Genomic DNA, 16,642 nt, shown 5'->3' with positions numbered 1-16,642 from the left:
CAGTAAATATAAGCAGAACAGTGCACTGCCAACACTGAACACTAAAAAGCACAATAATCCCACATACTTTTTGTAATTTTTAGTATTTTATTTTAAAACAGGCTGCCTACAGTTCTTGGTTGACCACAGAAATTTCAACTTTTAAATTCTCAAGTTCTTCCCTGCAAACAGAAAAATGTGATGGCTTTTGTATATATATAGACATATTGAGATTATATACATATATACAGGTATTGATACATTGAGGTCATATACATATATATGTACATTGATATATTGAGATTCTCATGCAGCCAGTGGAACTTCAGGAGCTGAAAGTGGTCATCCTTCCCCCACAGCAACAGAGATTTCTGAGAGTCATGGGATTTCTAAGGCAAAAACTCAACTGGGAATCTCCCCCTGGCATTGGGGGAAAACAAAAAAATGTGCCAAAGTAAAGGGATTAAGAAGAAAAGGACAAAAAGGACATGCATAGTTAACAGACAACTGTGCAAGAGAAAAAGCTTGTATCAAACATGGGCCAAGATAGTCAAGGGAATAGAAGGAATTTAGTAGGAACACTTGGGAAAGTGGGGTAGAAAAAGAACAATGAGGCACCTGGTTCTCTAGGGCTTTCCCAGCCTTCATACACCATTTTTTTATTACTTAGTTTTGACTTTTAAAGCTATACACACTTGGTTGCCCTGTACTAGGTATGGGAACTGCATTCTGGAACTAAGCCTGAAATATTAATTCTTGCAATTTATGGTTTGTCCAGATTAAGCAGTGCAGTAGAGAGCAAGAACAGGAGACTTCTTCTGGTTTTGGGAAACAGAATTTTCCTGAAATCCAGCAATGGTAACTGAAATGACAGCAAAAGAAAGTACTTACTGTGCCACAGCAAAGACAAAGCCTGAAAAATGAACTTTGCTGGAGATGTTGTGTATGGAAAACAAAAGAGGAAGCTCTGTTTTGTAGTACATCCCCAGCAAGATTAAACCACTCCATCTAATAATGCACTTCTGTGTGCATCATTCCAGCAGATATACAGAAAACTAAAGTTATTGAAGAGAAGCAGATTAAAAGGATAATGGACTTTTTATATGGACTAACAAATCAGTGTGAACAATGCAGGTATTTCAGGACCTCTCTTTTGTTGTTGAAACTTAGTGCCAGAAATGTTGGTTGAAATCTTTTAAGGTGTTGAAATATTCTCTTTTTTTATACACTGTCAAAGTCCAACCTATGTTGATCCTATATGGGAAGATCTTCATAACAGAAGCACATAGGCACAACAGATTTCATATGTTCTTGTCTCCATACTAAGCAGGAATAGCTGCAGTAATGTGCAACATCTCTGCAAAATATATCCTGGATATCTGCAGTCAGGATTTTCCTGACTGCAGAACCTTCAGGGCTTCTGCCTCAGTCTGCCTGAAAATGCCTCAAAAGTCCATACAGAAAGTGCATCAAGAGATGCAGAGAAATGCCCATTTTAATCATAAATTCTGGTAATGACACTGTTGTCCAGATAAATTGGATCCATTACTGTGTGACAGCCAGCAAATACACACTTGAGAGAGACATTGATTGTCTATTTCAGAGTTGCCAAGCCGCGTGTTCGGTGGTGTCCCACAAATCAAGCAGCCCAACTTGTCCCAACTATCTGTACTTTCCCCTATTTATATATTTTAGCAAACAAAGACATGAGTGTCCATTGGCTACAGGTTACATAGTTCTCTTATTTATTAGTATTCTCTCTTCTATTGGTTAATGAGTGTTTCGCATCTCCTGCTAATCCCTGCCACGCTCTCCCTCTCTCCGCCTTTGGCTCGCTGCTCTCCTGTGGGCCGCTCCAGGAGTTGGAGCTCCTGACCTGCCCCTGCAAAACTGCCACAACACGGCTTCCACCACAGCTTTTTCCACGGAACCAGTCTTAGCCTAAAGCACTCTTTGCTGCCTAGGGTTAGGCTTTTGAAACCACAAAGCCCAGAGCTCCAGGCACACTGCAGCTGCAAAAAGCATCCCAAGGGGAACAGAAAACTGCCACAACATGGCTTCCAGCATAGCTGTTCCTTGGAACCAGAGTTAGCAGAAATTCCCCTTTACCCGCTCAGAGCTGATTCCACACAGTTACTGAGTGGCCTTGCTTTGTTCCTTGTCCTCGTGGCTGCTGAATTCTGCATTTCTCGTGTATCAGTGGAAATCCTTCTCCTGATCTCTATTAACCTCCTGCGGGGCTGAGGTCATCGGAACATGTCCAGCCCCAAACCTTAACAAGGCAATGCTGCTGACCAGGAATTTGTGTTTCTAACAGATGGACATCACTTAGAGCTTCTTGGCTGCTCTGTTTCACTGATTAAATCTCCCTCCTTGTTGATCACGTTTGCAAGTTACAAAGATCAGACAGCAAAGAACATTTTCTTAACAAAATTTTACATACTCTACATTTTATGAGGAGTAGTGCTAAGGCATAGGTAGGATGTGATTAAACTCTCCATGAGATCTTTTGAGTGGAATCCTGCCAGCAGTGGGGCTCCCATGAGGGCTGGATTGCCAGTGGTTAGGCAAGGGGTGGTTGTTGGAAGTGTTTTTTGTTGGCCTCCTAGTTTTCTTGTTTACTGTTCAGGCTGTGGATAAGGGACTTTGAGCAGAGGAGTAGCATTGCTTTAAAGAATGGGCGGGTTGAGATGAGGAGGAAAGCTGCTGGGGGCAGGTTTACTCCTATTGTGACTATTATTAGGGCGAAATGATTTGATGTGGAGAAAGCCGTGTTTAATACAGTTCTCTCTGAGGCCTCATGTGCCGGCAAACGGCGCGGAGGGGTCCCCAGGAGCGGCACAGCGGAGGGCGGGGGCGGCGTTGGTGCACACGGGGTGGGTGCGAATGAGAGGGGAAGACCCAGGTGCTACCGACATTGCCGGCTTCGAGCCTCCAGCAGTGCCGGTGCTGCGGCCAGCAGGGCTGAGGGAAGCAGAGACGCGGCCGGAGCCAGCGCACGGCCCGGACTCGGCACCGCAGCCGCGGCCGCTCCTCAGGGCAGGGCCGGGCAGGGCAGGACCCGCCCCGCGCGTGCGCAGCGGGAGCAGCGGCCATGGCGCGGCCGGGCCGGGCCGGCCTCAAGGAGCAGCGCTACGACCGCCAGCTCAGGTACCGCGGGCGGGCACGGACCGGCACCGCGCGGCACGGACCGGCTCCGACCGAGCGGAGAGCGGGGCCGCGCCTCCGGCGGCCCGCGGAGGGCACGGGCCCGCTCGGCGCCACGCCGGGGACAGGCCCCCGGGGCCGCGGGGAACAGGAGCTGTGTCCGACCGCCGGGGCCGTGAGGGCTCTACCGGCACACGGACAGTAGATATGCAGTAAATTAACAGGATATATCTGGGGAATATATATATATATGCATACATAATCTTAAGTGTATACACAAAGGGGGATGGAGATACATAAAAGTATATATCTACGTAGGTACTCATGTACGTTTTTATATAAGATATATAAATTATTTGTACAGCGTTTGTTGTGTAAGTACATAATATATAAATATATATTCTAAATACTGATATTATGTGTATCTCTGTGTATATATGTGAATGTATAAAGGGGTGTGCTGAAAAGACGGACAGGCTCTGCTGCGGGCCCAGCCATGGCCCCAGAGCCACGGGCAGGGCCTGAGCCCAGGAGCTGCCCCTGCCCGTGCCCAGAGCTCCTGCCCTGGCAGTGCCCAGCCCTGAGCAGATGGGGCACAGAGGCTGTGCAGGCTCCTGCCTGGGGACACTGCAGAGCCACACGGACACACTGCTGTGCCCTGGGCTCTGGGATGGCCCTGCTGGAGCAGGGAGGTGCCGCCACAGCAGCCCCTGGGGCCCCTCCAGGCTGAGCCATTCTTGGGTTCTGTGAAAGGGCAGAAAAGATCCGAGTTACCAGGGAGGGGTAGCGGCGCCGGAGTTAGCACCGGAGTGGCTGTCTGCAGTGCTGCTGTTAAGTTTCCACAAGGAGCCGTCCTGTGGAGGGCACAGAGAGGATTTGGGGTCTGGAGCACCTCTGGTGAGGAGAAGAGTCTGCTGGGAGCTGGACCTGGTTGGCCCAGAGAGAAAATTGAGAGGGGAATCTCATCAATGCATAGAAATATCTCAGAAGTGGGTGTAAGAGGGTGGGGCAAGACTTTCGAGTGATGCCTAGCAGCAGGACAAAGAGCAATGGCCATAAGCTAAACCACAAAAAAATTCACCCCAACATGAGGAAGAATTTGTTTTCCTGGAGGGGGCAGAGCCCTGGAGCTGATGCCCAGGGAGGCTGTGGAATCTCCGTCTCTGGGACATTCCAAACCTACCTGGACATGTTCCTGTGTCACCTGCTCTAGGTGACCCTGCCTGGGCAGGGCTTGGACTGGGTGACCTCCAGAGCTCCCTTCCAACCCTAAAAATTCTGTGAGTTACTACCCCAGTGAAATCAGCAGGATGTGTGACCCAGGGCTGTCCCAGCCAGATCTCAGCCTCAGTGCTGTTCTCTAGGGGTCTGAAGTACCAGACTCAGCAAGACTGATTTCTGTCTCCTGTGTGTTTCAGTGTCTTGTACGAGAAATTTTAAAAAATACATATAAAAATCTATTATTTATTATAAAAGTTAGGAAAAGCTGAACAGGACAAAATTTGGGCAAGGACTGCTTTAACCCTTGCTGATTTTTAACCAGTAAAGTATGTTCCAAGAGAAAGAGGTGTGTGCATGCATCTGGTTTAAAGTTGGAGAAAATGAGATGTCAGGGAAACTCTCTTTGGAAAGTCTCAGTTTTCACAGTAAGTTTCTTTAAGGATCTTTATTTTGGTTAGTGCTGTTTAGGTCCTCAGCAGTGAATGGACAGTTGCATGCCAGCCCTCCATTTGTCTTTTTTTTTGTTGTTGTTGTTGTTATTTGTTTTTATTGGCTGTACAATCTGAAGTTCAGTAGCTTCATTGCTTTTTGGTTTCCCTCCCAATGCAGACTGTGGGGTGACCATGGCCAGGAAGCATTGGAATCTGCCCATGTTTGTGTGATAAATGCAACAGCAACAGGAACTGAAATACTCAAAAACTTGGTGCTGCCAGGTCAGTAGATATTTCTTCTGTCTCTTCTTTGTGATCTATCTGACAGCTTAATGATGCCAAGTTATTCATAGGAGGTTTTTTCCCCCCAAAGGTATTGGTTCGTTTACAATTGTCGATGGGAATCGAGTCTCTGGAGAAGATGTTGGAAATAAGTAGGTTTTTTATTGATTTCAGTTACAAATTGACAAGTGACAGAGTTTCATAGGTAGTTCCATCTCTATATTTGCTAAGAAGCCCTGTAAGATGGTTTTGAAAGCCACTCTGTGTTTCTCCAGGTCTTCTGTGGGTTTGGGGGTTGGTGACAAACAGCATGCACAGTCATTTTGACATTAGTTGCTGAATTATTTTACTTGCTGAGTTTGGACCTTACAGGTCTGTTTGCTTCACACGTCAAGTTTATAGAGACAATGCTTTACTCAGTATAAAAATATTGGAAGTTAACTTGTTTGATGTAGTCTTGAGCTATGACAGTGCTAGTGTTTCAGTGTGGTTCAGTATATTTTCCCTAAGTCTGGTGATACAGATGATTTAATTTTCATTAATCATTGTGCAACTGTGACTGCTAGGCATTTATTAGCTTTCATAGCTTTGAAAGGCTCTGTGCAGCAGGGGAAAGGGTAAGAAAATGTTTGCAAATCCTGTAAAAATGATTTGAATACTGATTCTTGATCAAGTTCTGTTGTGGTGTGCATAGATACCTGCAGGGGTTGTGTGAGGGGAAGGAAATTCCATTATATGAGGAAATCAGTGCTAGTGAGTCTTTGATTAGCCTGGTGAGAAAGACCCTGCAGCATGAGCCTGTCTTCTAGAGAAGTTTGGCCTGTTCTGTATTTCACATTTATGGCTTGGGAATTGAAAAGCTTTCTTAAGAAACTGTTTTTGAGGAGAATACAACAGTAGTGAGAAAAAGCAGATTTAAAGGGGAAAGTGGTTTGTTGTGCATGAGAGCGGCATATTCCGCAGAACAAACTGTAACTTCAGTGTTGTTTTTTCTTCAGAATAAAAATTCACATGTCATTTTCTCTTGCCTCTTTTTCAGTTTCTTTTTACAAAAAAGCCATATTGGCCAGGTAAGGAGTTAATAAATGTCAGTTTATGTGTATTGAAAGCATGGAAGTGTTGAGTATTTAAACGTGGTATTATGAATAATGCTAAAAGCTATATGTGTATAGGTTAAAGTCTGTTTATTCTTTAACAGAATTCCCATGTTTATTTTAGTTCCTCATGAGTGAGAGATAAACTCAATTGTGGTGAGATTGAATAGAAAAAAATGAAGAGCTTATGATTAAAATCTATGGAAGGATGAGGTATAAGACCATTGTGGTTGAAGGAGTAAAGTTAAGAGTAGAGAGGGAAATGGGGAGAAAATATCACAAAAACAGAGAGTACAAGAGGCATAGATAACTCCTGGATATTCTGTAATGAAACTGGAAATTAGGAAATAGCTGTCTCACAATTTGTCTTTTTAAAATGATATTACAGAAAATGTTCTCAAACAAAGTGTCTGCTATTATGGGATGCATTTTTGCTTCAGATGAGCAAGGCTTGAAGTAAGGAGCCTTAGCTTATAAATGAGCTTTGTTGTGGGGTGTTTTCTGGGGTTGTTTTGTTGGTATTGCTTGGTGTGGCATTATGTAGTACTCAAACACTGTGTAAACTACATTTCATTCTGATTGCTCTGAAACAGAGTCGTGCCCAGAGTGCCATGGAGCTCTTGCAGGAATTGAATAGTGATGTTTCTGGAAACTTTGTTGAAGAGGTTTGTCTTCCTAAATTAGTACTATGTGTGTATTATAGAGTGTGATAAAAATGTGAAATAACAGCTCTGTGCTGCTTTGTGATGTTGCAGTTTAAATAGATTCAGGATAAAACAGCATTTGAGAAAGATAAATCATTTGTATGTATTTCAAACAAAAAGTCACTTCATGTATTTCAAACACTATTTTGTAGCTTCATCTTAATTTTATAACTTTCACTTAACACATCATATTCAGCAGACTTGCTCTGTACTCAGAAATTGTCAGTGTTCCCTGACATATATTTCCCCCCTATTTAGAGTCCAGAAAAGCTTTTAGACAACGACCCTTCCTTTTTTAATCGGTTTAACTTAGTGGTTGCAACACAACTGCCAGAAAGGTAAGAATCACCTAAGATTGAATTACCTGTTTTCATTCAGTTTAAAAGCAAGTTTATATATGTGTGTGTGTGTGTGTGTGTGTGCATTTATGCACAGGCACTTCCTTGCAGAAAAACTTAAACAGAACAGAACTCTGTCATTGTGAAGGAAAATTTCAGCCAGTGATGGCATTTTCTAGAGACGTTTTTGCTCCTCTGATGGGAATTGCCTCTGCTTGAAGTTAGGACTCTGCAACACATGGATCTAATCCTTTATTTCTAACTAACAACTCATTGAAGCTTTTTATTTGATACTTGGAGCATTTGGGAGGGTGGGATGAGACATAAGTAAGATAATGGATGAATATTTTTCCAACTCACTGTAAATTCCTGTACGAAATTGATCACCTTACGTGTTTAGGATCATGATGAAATTAGAAAAGTTTTCTGAGAGGACTCTTTCACAGAGTAACTGGTGCAGGAGTTAACTTTATAGTTAAATGTTGTATTCTGTAGATCTGAAAAAAGCCTGTTTTTCCTTCCAGTACATTGTTGCGCCTGGCTGAAGTTCTCTGGAATTCCAACGTTCCTCTGCTGGTCTGCAGGACCTATGGACTGGTTGGTTACATGAGAGTCGTGATTAAAGAACATACAGGTTAGAGGTTTGTTGAGGTAAAGGCTTCCTGGAAGGTTTAAAGCTTCAATAACTTATGTCACTTTGGGGTTTTTTGTTTGTCTTTTTTCATATTGTCACACATTTAGTATTTGTTAAGTCTTAGGTAGTTTGCATTCTTTTCAGAATGCATGGGGATTATGGACTGCAACAAATAGTAAAATTGGGATTATCCTGACGTTATGGGTTACACAGAACGCTTACTTTGAGAATCAAGCACAGGTGATCCTGTGTTTGTGTAGCTCTGTTTTGAAGGCCAGACATAATGCTGAGAAATGAATTGTGATGTTTATTCACAGTTGTTGAATCTCACCCTGACAATATGTTAGAAGATTTGAGACTGGACAGACCATTTCCAGAACTGACAGCACACGTTCAGGATTATGACTTGGAGCATATGGACAAAAAGGTTGGTGTGGTTTGCACTGTGCTCCCCAGGACAGATGCAGATATACAATGCAGGGATCCTGTGAAAATGGCTCTTGGCAGATGACTCTGGTGCCAAGTCTCATCTGAACAGAACCAACTCTAGAATCAGTCACGAGGAACTATTTTTGCCTCTGCTCCAAATGTTCCAGTCTATTTAAATCTTAAGCAGGTGGGGGTCTTAGGAATCAATGAGTATTCTTGGACAACTTGATCTTTTGCTAGATTATCCCCTCACACCCTCTTTTTAATTTGTTTTTTAATTTTTTTAGTTAACCTACTGTTGCAGAGCTTTGCACCGTGGGTGGTTGTGCATGGCATAAGTTTCACTCCAGAAAAATATTGGAGAACTTGGCTCACCCTTTTTTAAAATAAAGTAATAATAATTTGATAATTTCTTTTATAGTACTTAAAGAACATTTTGGCTGAATCAAAATCTGGAACATGTCGTGTGTCTTTGGGGTAGTGGAAAGGATATTTGGAGATTACATTCAATATAGGTTTTTAATTTGTTTCCTATTTTTTATCTTTTCTCAATCTGACAAAGATTTCTCCACTGTTCAATTACAGGACCACAGCCACACTCCATGGATTGTGATTGTAGCCAAGTATCTCACAAAATGGTTCAATGAGGTATGTTGCAAAACTGTATTATTACTGTTATTGGTCTGTCTTTTCTGAAGCAGTTAATTCTTTTTGCTGTGTGTGACATTAAAAAAAAGGTGGAGTCATAAAAAAAATTACTAACTGAAATACAAGTGAATCTGTGAGCAGTGACAGACTCCTGGAGTTCAGCAGTCTGAACACAGTAAGCTTAGTAGTAGGCATTTTAAAGACAAAAATCTCTTTATGTTTTTTTAATTTAGAAAAGTGAACAGTTGCCTAAGAATTACAAAGAGAAGGAAGCCTTCAAAGAACTGATTCGGCAAGGTAATCCATGTCCCAGGGCTCCCTCATTCCTGCTGGCAGAAATAGATACAATGTGGCACCTGAAAAGTAATCCTTAGTTCTCTCAAGTTTAATTTATGAAAGATATGCTGGTATATACTGATTCTTCTGCTAAATTATTGCTTTGTACAGGTGGATCTTAAGATGCCAGACTTGCTTATAAATGTTTGTTGTTAATGTTTTATCCTGTCTAAGATCCAGAGTGTGATTTGGGTGGGAGCAAAGGCCTTATGATAAAATTCTGTTAAAAATGTTATAAAGAGGAAAGCAAATGGCTTTTGACACTAGAATTGTTATTCTGCAAGTATTTGGTGTGTCCACTGACCCATCAGACATTGGTAATCATCCACCTCTGCATGGCCAGGTTCTGTAGCGCTGACTGCACTGTGACCAGTGTGTGAATGGCTTCATTTTGCAGGGTGCTAAAGCTCATGTGGCATTTTTAAGATCTATATGCATTGTCTTAAATTATTGTAGAAAAACACCATTGACTGAATTTTTGGTATTTCCTTACTTGAAGATGGCCTGTGGGCAAGTTTGAAGAGGTCCTCATCCCCAAGCTGTGATAAGGGGCAGATCTGATCCGTAGTAATTTCCTTTGGTTATGTCAGATTTTTAGTGGAGGCCCTTTCTTGGGCTGGCTTGATCTGTGGATGCATAAGTATTTGCCAAATTTGATCCCAAAACCCCAGCAAAACATGACTGGCATGGGAAGGAGAGTTGAATTATTAATTTAGTGCCTATGAAGCTTCATTATATCCTTCTTACACTCAGTGCTTTTGTGCTGAGGAATTTCTACTTAGCATTACAGGAAAATGAATCATATGCAGAATTTAGATGAAGTTAGCTTTATAATTACATCTGATCTTTTTTCTTGTGATTTATTTTTCATTTTTTGCTGGTAGCTGATAGGCCACAAATGCATTACAAATACATCCACAGCCAGTCTGCTCTGTTGGTAAGACATAAATGATGAGATGTAATTCAAACAGTTGTGTGTTTTAATTGTTTTTTTTCAATAAGGTATCTTAAAGAATGAAAATGGCACCCCAGAAGATGAGGAAAACTTTGAGGAAGCTATAAAAAATGTGAATACAGCATTAAATCGTACAGAGGTAAAATAAACATTTCTGGGATAAAACTGAAGCAATTTCAACTGCCTCATTTTCTCAGAATATATTATTTAGTTTTAGGATGGAAATTCCATTTGTAACATTTGTATTTAGCTAAAAACAGGATTAGTACAATGTTAGAACTGCAGTTGTGTAGTTAAATAGACCTAGACTAGCTGGAAATGTAGCTTATGGAAATTCTCTTACTTCCTTGCTCTTGCAAGAAAACTGCATTTCCCTCCTGCAGACTTAAATTCAAGCCTAGAATGAGTCAGCAGTCAGAGTGCATCAGTGAGTTCTTGTCTGACTTCTACAGTTCAGTCTGTAAAAAACTCTGAAGTCCTGGGTACAACTGCAAGGATTTAGCAGTGAGAGGTGTGGCTGATGCCAATTTAAATACACTGGTGTGAGGGAAACTGAGAGCACTTACTGAAATCATGCTGTATTGAAGCCAGGGGCTGTACTGGTTACTCTCTGTAGAACTGAAGGGCTTCATGGGACTCCTGATACAATAAATTCACTTCTTTGCTCTTGAAGAAACTTACTACAAAATTCCCTTCATAAACTGGTCAAGCTTAAAAGCATTAGAAGTGATGCTTTCATTGTTTCTTAAATAATCCTGACCTCATAACATGTGGTTTAAAATTAAGCTCTGATTTCTTTCGTTTCTCATCTGGGGTAAACTGCAAAGGCTACATGGGGCAAAAGCACATTCTATAATTCTTCTTAGATTATGTTCTTTTGTTTTGAACTGTGCTGATCCTTGCTTGGATGGTCATGTTAAGTCTCCCAAAAAGCAGCAGGTAAAACTTAGTGCTGTCATCCAAGCCACTACAAGACACAGCCCAGGATATTGATATTTATTTGAGTTTGTGCCAGACTGACCTGCAGCAGTTAAGGATTCTGACTAACACAGTGACTTTTGTAGCCCCATTCCCCTTCCCTGGCCTTTTGGCTGCTCTGCCCCACCAGGCAGGCTGGGCAGTTACTGCTGCAGTTCTTTACATCTTCTCTGTCAAAGATGGAAGTCAGATGAGATTTTGTTTGTGACATTGATCTTGCTCAGAAGCATTGCCTTGCTCTTGGGCAGGGCTGCTGTTTGACTGTGTAGGATTCAGAGATTTGCTGTGAAACTCTGAGGTCACTTGGAGTTGGCTCACCTATGTACTGAGTGATGAGACAATTCGAGAAATTAAAAGTCAAAGAATTACCAACCCAATTTTTTATTTTCATAGATTCCAAGAGGAATTGAAGAGCTTTTTAATGATGACTGCTGCCTAAAACTAACGGAGCAGGTATGAGTAGTTAAGGGTAAGACTTAAATGGAGAAAAAGCATTGTATATAACATCTGTGTACATGGCTGTCTCTTGTGCTTTTGTAGTCATCTTCCTTCTGGATTTTGGTTCGAGCTTTAAAGGAATTTGTGGCAAATGAAGGGCAAGGAAGCTTGCCTGTCCGGGGCACCATTCCTGATATGATGGCAGACTCCAGTAAATTCATCAAATTGCAAAATGTGTAAGTAGACAACTCACAACTCCTTGAGGGAGCTCACTACCATTCATGTGGCTTGTATTTTGTCTTTATAATGTGAAACAAGCAAAAAAAAAAAAAAAAAAAGATTGCCTTCAATGTGGAGTTGATGGCTTTCTGTTGTAATTATTTACTTCTTCATTATTACCAGATACCGTGAAAAAGCAAAGAAGGATACTGCTGCTGTGGGGAGCCATGCTGCTAAATTGTTACAGTCCCTGGGCAAGGTGAGTGCAAACCTGTGGGCGTTCTTTTAATGCAATCAAGTATCTGTGAAGTGTCTGCTTTATTTATTAATTTGGTTTGATCGTATAAAAGTAAAGTGCATACAGGGATATACTCTTTACAATTTAAGACAGGGTGGTTTTTTTGGTACATTAGTAACTAGTTATTTCACTATAAATATATTAATATATATGTGAAAGCAGGAATTCTCTAGCCATTGTGTGTACTGGAATGAGTATATTCTCTCTTTTAGGCACCTGAGTCTATTTCAGAGAGAGAATTGAAATTGTTCTGTGAGTATGCTTGGATTCTGTTCTGGGTTTATGCAAATGATCAAATAATCAAAAACTTTTGAATAATCATGTAGTTATTAAGCAGTAAGTCAGTATTTGAATTTTTTAAGAAAGTACTAAGTGGTTTGCATCCCTCATTTTCAGGAGAAGTAGCAGATGTTCAGCATCTCTCAGGAGTGAGTCTGTAAAGGTTGGCTTTAAAATTATGTATCTTTTCACTCCAAACAACAGGGAGCAGCTGCCCTCTGCTTTTCGTGATGAGTACCTGAGCACTCTTGCTCATGCTGGGGTGCTGGTTTCAGTGTGGGCTCTGCAGACTTGAGGTGGTCTGAAAAGCTGTAACTCAGCTGATGGCCCTTCAGGCTGTGTCTGTCCTGGATGGGTACACGTCTCCAGCAGCAGCCTGGCTGAGGCTCCTCAGAGCTGCAAAGCTCCCCTGTAGGCACAGAGCCAAGAGCATGCTGCTCTGCATTGTAAAAGCATTTGGGAGCCTCCCAGTTGCTCCTTTTTCAGTGCTGGGTTGTAATTGCACCTTGGGTCGATCCATAGCAATGGTACTGGAAAAGGACCTTTCCCAGCTCATAGCTGTGCTGTTAAAATACTAATTGAGAACATGTGAGGCAGTGTTAGATTTAGTGGAAGATGGAAAGAACCATGTTTGTTAGCATTCAAAAACACATAATCACGGGGGATTATATGCAGTGCTTTTTATTAAGAGCTCTGGGTGTCAGGGGTATATTCAACCCAATCTGACTCCGACCATACATCTGAGATGATCATGTTTTTATATCCTATCAATATATAACTTTCATGTTAATTATTAAACTTATATTGTTCTATTGTATACATAGATTTAGCCCCCCTCTGAATTTCCAACACAGTTTCTCATTATTCTTCTTATGGTTATATAACAATTATATTTAATTACTAAACTATCATCACATCTAACAATTATATCATTTATCATACTGCTTACACAGGTGCAGTTGATCTGGGAAAACACAAAGCTTAACATTTTAGATTCTATCTTTAACTTTTCCCAGGGCTCCACTATCATGTTGATTTGCAGCCTGGAAGAGGGAAACATGGTGGCTGTGACTGATGAATTGCTGTGTGTAGCTGTTACATTAACCACAGAGAGGATACATAGATATTCCACATGAGCAGGGAGGATTTCCCTAAAACTCTTCTGACCCTAGACCTAAAGGTAGTCAAACAGGCTTTTATTACTGCAAGCTGAGAAGAAAGAGGGAAGTGTAGAAACGCTGTTGGGTTGTGCCTCTGCCGTGCCCCGTGGCAGTGGGACAGAGCTGTGGTGAGGGTGGCACTGACGGGGCCATGTCTCCTTGTCCCCGTGCAGGCAGCAACGCCGCCTTCCTGCGCGTGGTGCGCTGCCGCTCGCTGGCCCAGGAGCACAGCCCCAACTCCTGCAGCAGGGATGCCATCAGTAAGTACTGCATTTCAAACTTGCAATGCTTTGGTGCGGAAAACAAAATGTAAGCTACATGTTCTGTTGCATTATGGAGTTTTATCATTTGCAATGTCACAAAGTCTTCAGTGAATTCAAATACTTAATGTAAGGAATATGTCTCTCAACTACAGTTGTGGAGATTTAGGTTTAGAATGTTGAACTCAATTTGATTTTGAAATTTCAAAAGTGACCTTAGAGATTGATGCGTATTTCAGCTTTTGTTTTCTTGTGGATTTTACTTGTAGTACTCTATAAATAAAACAATGGGTTTTTTTCAAACTTCTCTTTTCTGTATGTCAGTTATTTCTGACAGAGTTGAAAAGGTGCTTTAACTTGACCAAATAAAATAAATATCTTGACTCCTTTCAGTTTATCTCTTTAGGATGTGAACTAACAAACTAGTTACTTGATATTGCTTTTTGCTTTTTATATTGCCTTTTTTTTTGTGCCAGATATAAGTAGCAGCTAGTATTTACAAAGACTACAGAGCTGTGTGGTAAGGGATTTAAGACCTGTTTTATAATTACAGTCATTACAGATAATACTTAAAGCATGTATTTCAAATCCTAAAATTATAACTAAGGAATACCCATTTAAAGCACCTGCCAGAATTGAAATGTGAGGTTCTTCACTGAATAGTTTATATTAAATACATAAAATATGATTTTGTCAGAAACTTTGGAGGCAAAATTGTGTATCTGACAGCTGTTTGATTAAGGTTCTGTCATAGGTTGCATTCATTAAGGTTTCTTTCTACTGCAGATTTACTATTTTCAGGCAATTCAAAACATTGCTTTTTCCATTCTGTCTGCAGCAGCTAACCAGTTCTCTTGCTGTTTTCAGTTTCCCATATGGATAACCCTGACAGTGAAATAGTGCTGTACTTGATGCTGAGGGCTGTCAATAGGTTTTACAAGCAGCATGGCAGATACCCAGGTATGTTAATACCAGTTCTTCACATCATCAAAAAAAATATAAAGTCCAATAGTTACTGTAGTTCAAGTTATAAACTGCAAAAACATTAGTTGTGGTTTTGTTTCCACAGTAATACAGCTTTAGGAATATGAAAATTAGAGTTTTTTTCTCTTCAGGAACTTAAAAAATTTATCTGAATTGGTATCATTAATGGGTTGTTTGGACTATGAATCAGTTCAGCTATGCAGTAATTTGTCTATCATAAGAAGCATCAACAGAATATTCAATTATTATTTGTCTAGTACTAATAACACAGTAATTGGCTTAGAAACTTTAGGAAAACAAAATATTCAGGCTGCCATTTAAAACCATGAGCTTTGACTGTGATGTTAGAGTTGTGTGATGAAACAGTTGATGAGTTGATTTATTTTCCAGGTGTCTACAACTACCAGGTGGAAGATGATATTGGAAAGCTAAAATCATGCCTTACTGGTTTCCTCCAAGAACATGGGCTGTCTGTAGTGGTGAAAGATGACTATGTGCAGGAGTTGTAAGTGTTGTTTTTGAGGTGTGGCTTTGTTGGTAGAGCTGCTGGGCTGTTTGTGACTGTTCCTTTCCTGTGCAGTTGTCGCTACGGAGCTGCCGAGCCTCACGCTGTTGCTGCCTTCATGGGAGGTAAGGGTGACATCCAGGGCCACACAAACAGCCTGCTCAGCCACAACTCTGCTGCCTTAGTGACTCTGGACTCCCAGAGCAAAGGCTGCAGCCACACACAGCAGTAGGGCACAATCCTCCCCTTCATTCTCCAGATGAGACCTCTTGCAGTACATATAGAGTAAGTGAATGCACCAAGGGTTATAATCAGTAAAATAAATAAACTTCAAAAACAATCAACTCTTCAAGCTTAAAAATCTGTTAAGAAATGAAATGCTGGAAAGAGGCTGATTTTTTTTAAAAGGAAAGTGATAATTATAGTAATTTTAAAATTAGTGCAATATATATCTTCTTTTAACATAGTACACATATGTTAGAGATCTATGAAATATCAGCAGCCTTGGATTCTTACCTTCATTTGACCTGCAGATGTATTTTAATGGATGCCCCAAATTGATACATCAATTCACTTACCTTCTTTATTTGGCTTCATGCAGTGCTGAAGATTTTGTATTATATTCTGCATATGTAGGAATTTTTTTCTGATAAAGCAAAATTCGGTATACATAAAGGTAATTTCTGAAGAAGGTACAGAATGTTTCTTACTACAGGAAAACTCAGAGGGAACACACTGAAGTGACCCTTCAGTTTATTTTGCAGTTAAATTTTACATGATTTTTTTTTTAAATTCAGCTTCTCTGATGAGAGAGGTTGCAACTTGCATGGGTCTGTCTGCTCACCCATTTTTATTCTGTGTGTCTGTACATGGAGGGAAAGTGTATGCAAAGCTAACTTCTGAAGTAGTAGCTTTCTGATCTTCTTTTATAGTGGGAAGTACTGAAGAGCATTTTTGCCTCCTAGGACATTTATCAGGCACTTCTAAAATAATTCCAGTGTAGAGACTTCTAGATAAGTAACATTATTTTACTCTTGTTTAAATATGACCTGCTAACTGCCTTCTGTTTTTTCTTCTCTTTTGCAGGAGCTGCTGCACAGGAAGTTATCAAAGTCATTACAGGGCAGTTTGTAATTTTTAATAACACCTTTATTTACAGTGGAATGTCACAGACTTCAGCAACTTTCCAGCTGTAGGATAAGCTCTTGACTTCAATGCCTCCAGATGCTGCTGCTGTATTTACAGAACTGTAAATACTGTGATGTTCTACCACTGACTGGACTGTTCTGTATGACATGCCAATTAAAGTTTCTTTATTTGTAA

General features: G+C 40.8%; 1 protein-coding gene across 1 annotated transcript; it reads left to right on the top strand.

The window, feature by feature from the left end:
• The first annotated feature begins 2,943 nt into the window (after positions 1-2,943).
• On the top strand, positions 2,944-16,642 carry NAE1 (NEDD8 activating enzyme E1 subunit 1). The gene is made up of 20 exons (XM_058033911.1): positions 2,944-3,129; positions 4,957-5,060; positions 5,152-5,212; positions 6,100-6,130; positions 6,748-6,819; positions 7,117-7,196; positions 7,721-7,830; positions 8,148-8,257; positions 8,845-8,907; positions 9,141-9,204; positions 10,246-10,337; positions 11,570-11,629; positions 11,717-11,850; positions 12,017-12,092; positions 12,344-12,383; positions 13,744-13,830; positions 14,698-14,790; positions 15,205-15,319; positions 15,395-15,444; positions 16,406-16,642. The coding sequence occupies exons 1-20, from the start codon at positions 3,074-3,076 to the stop codon at positions 16,513-16,515; spliced, it is 1,608 nt and encodes a 535-aa protein (XP_057889894.1). The 5' UTR covers positions 2,944-3,073; the 3' UTR covers positions 16,516-16,642.

The sequence above is a fragment of the Melospiza georgiana genome, chromosome 14 (assembly GCF_028018845.1).
Source record: "Melospiza georgiana isolate bMelGeo1 chromosome 14, bMelGeo1.pri, whole genome shotgun sequence".
Taxonomy (NCBI): domain Eukaryota; kingdom Metazoa; phylum Chordata; class Aves; order Passeriformes; family Passerellidae; genus Melospiza; species Melospiza georgiana.
Note: the sequence above shows the minus strand (reverse complement) of the source record. Positions and strands in the feature narration are given on the sequence as shown.

Bases quoted from the DNA above. Each gene is read 5' to 3' on its own strand.
- NAE1 (XM_058033911.1), top strand. From the start codon at position 3,074: ATGGCGCGGCCGGGCCGGGCCGGCCTCAAGGAGCAGCGCTACGACCGC. The intron at 7,831-8,147 runs GTTAGAGGTTTG...GTTTATTCACAG, and splicing joins CGTGATTAAAGAACATACAG to TTGTTGAATCTCACCCTGAC. The intron at 13,831-14,697 runs GTAAGTACTGCA...TGCTGTTTTCAG, and splicing joins CTGCAGCAGGGATGCCATCA to TTTCCCATATGGATAACCCT.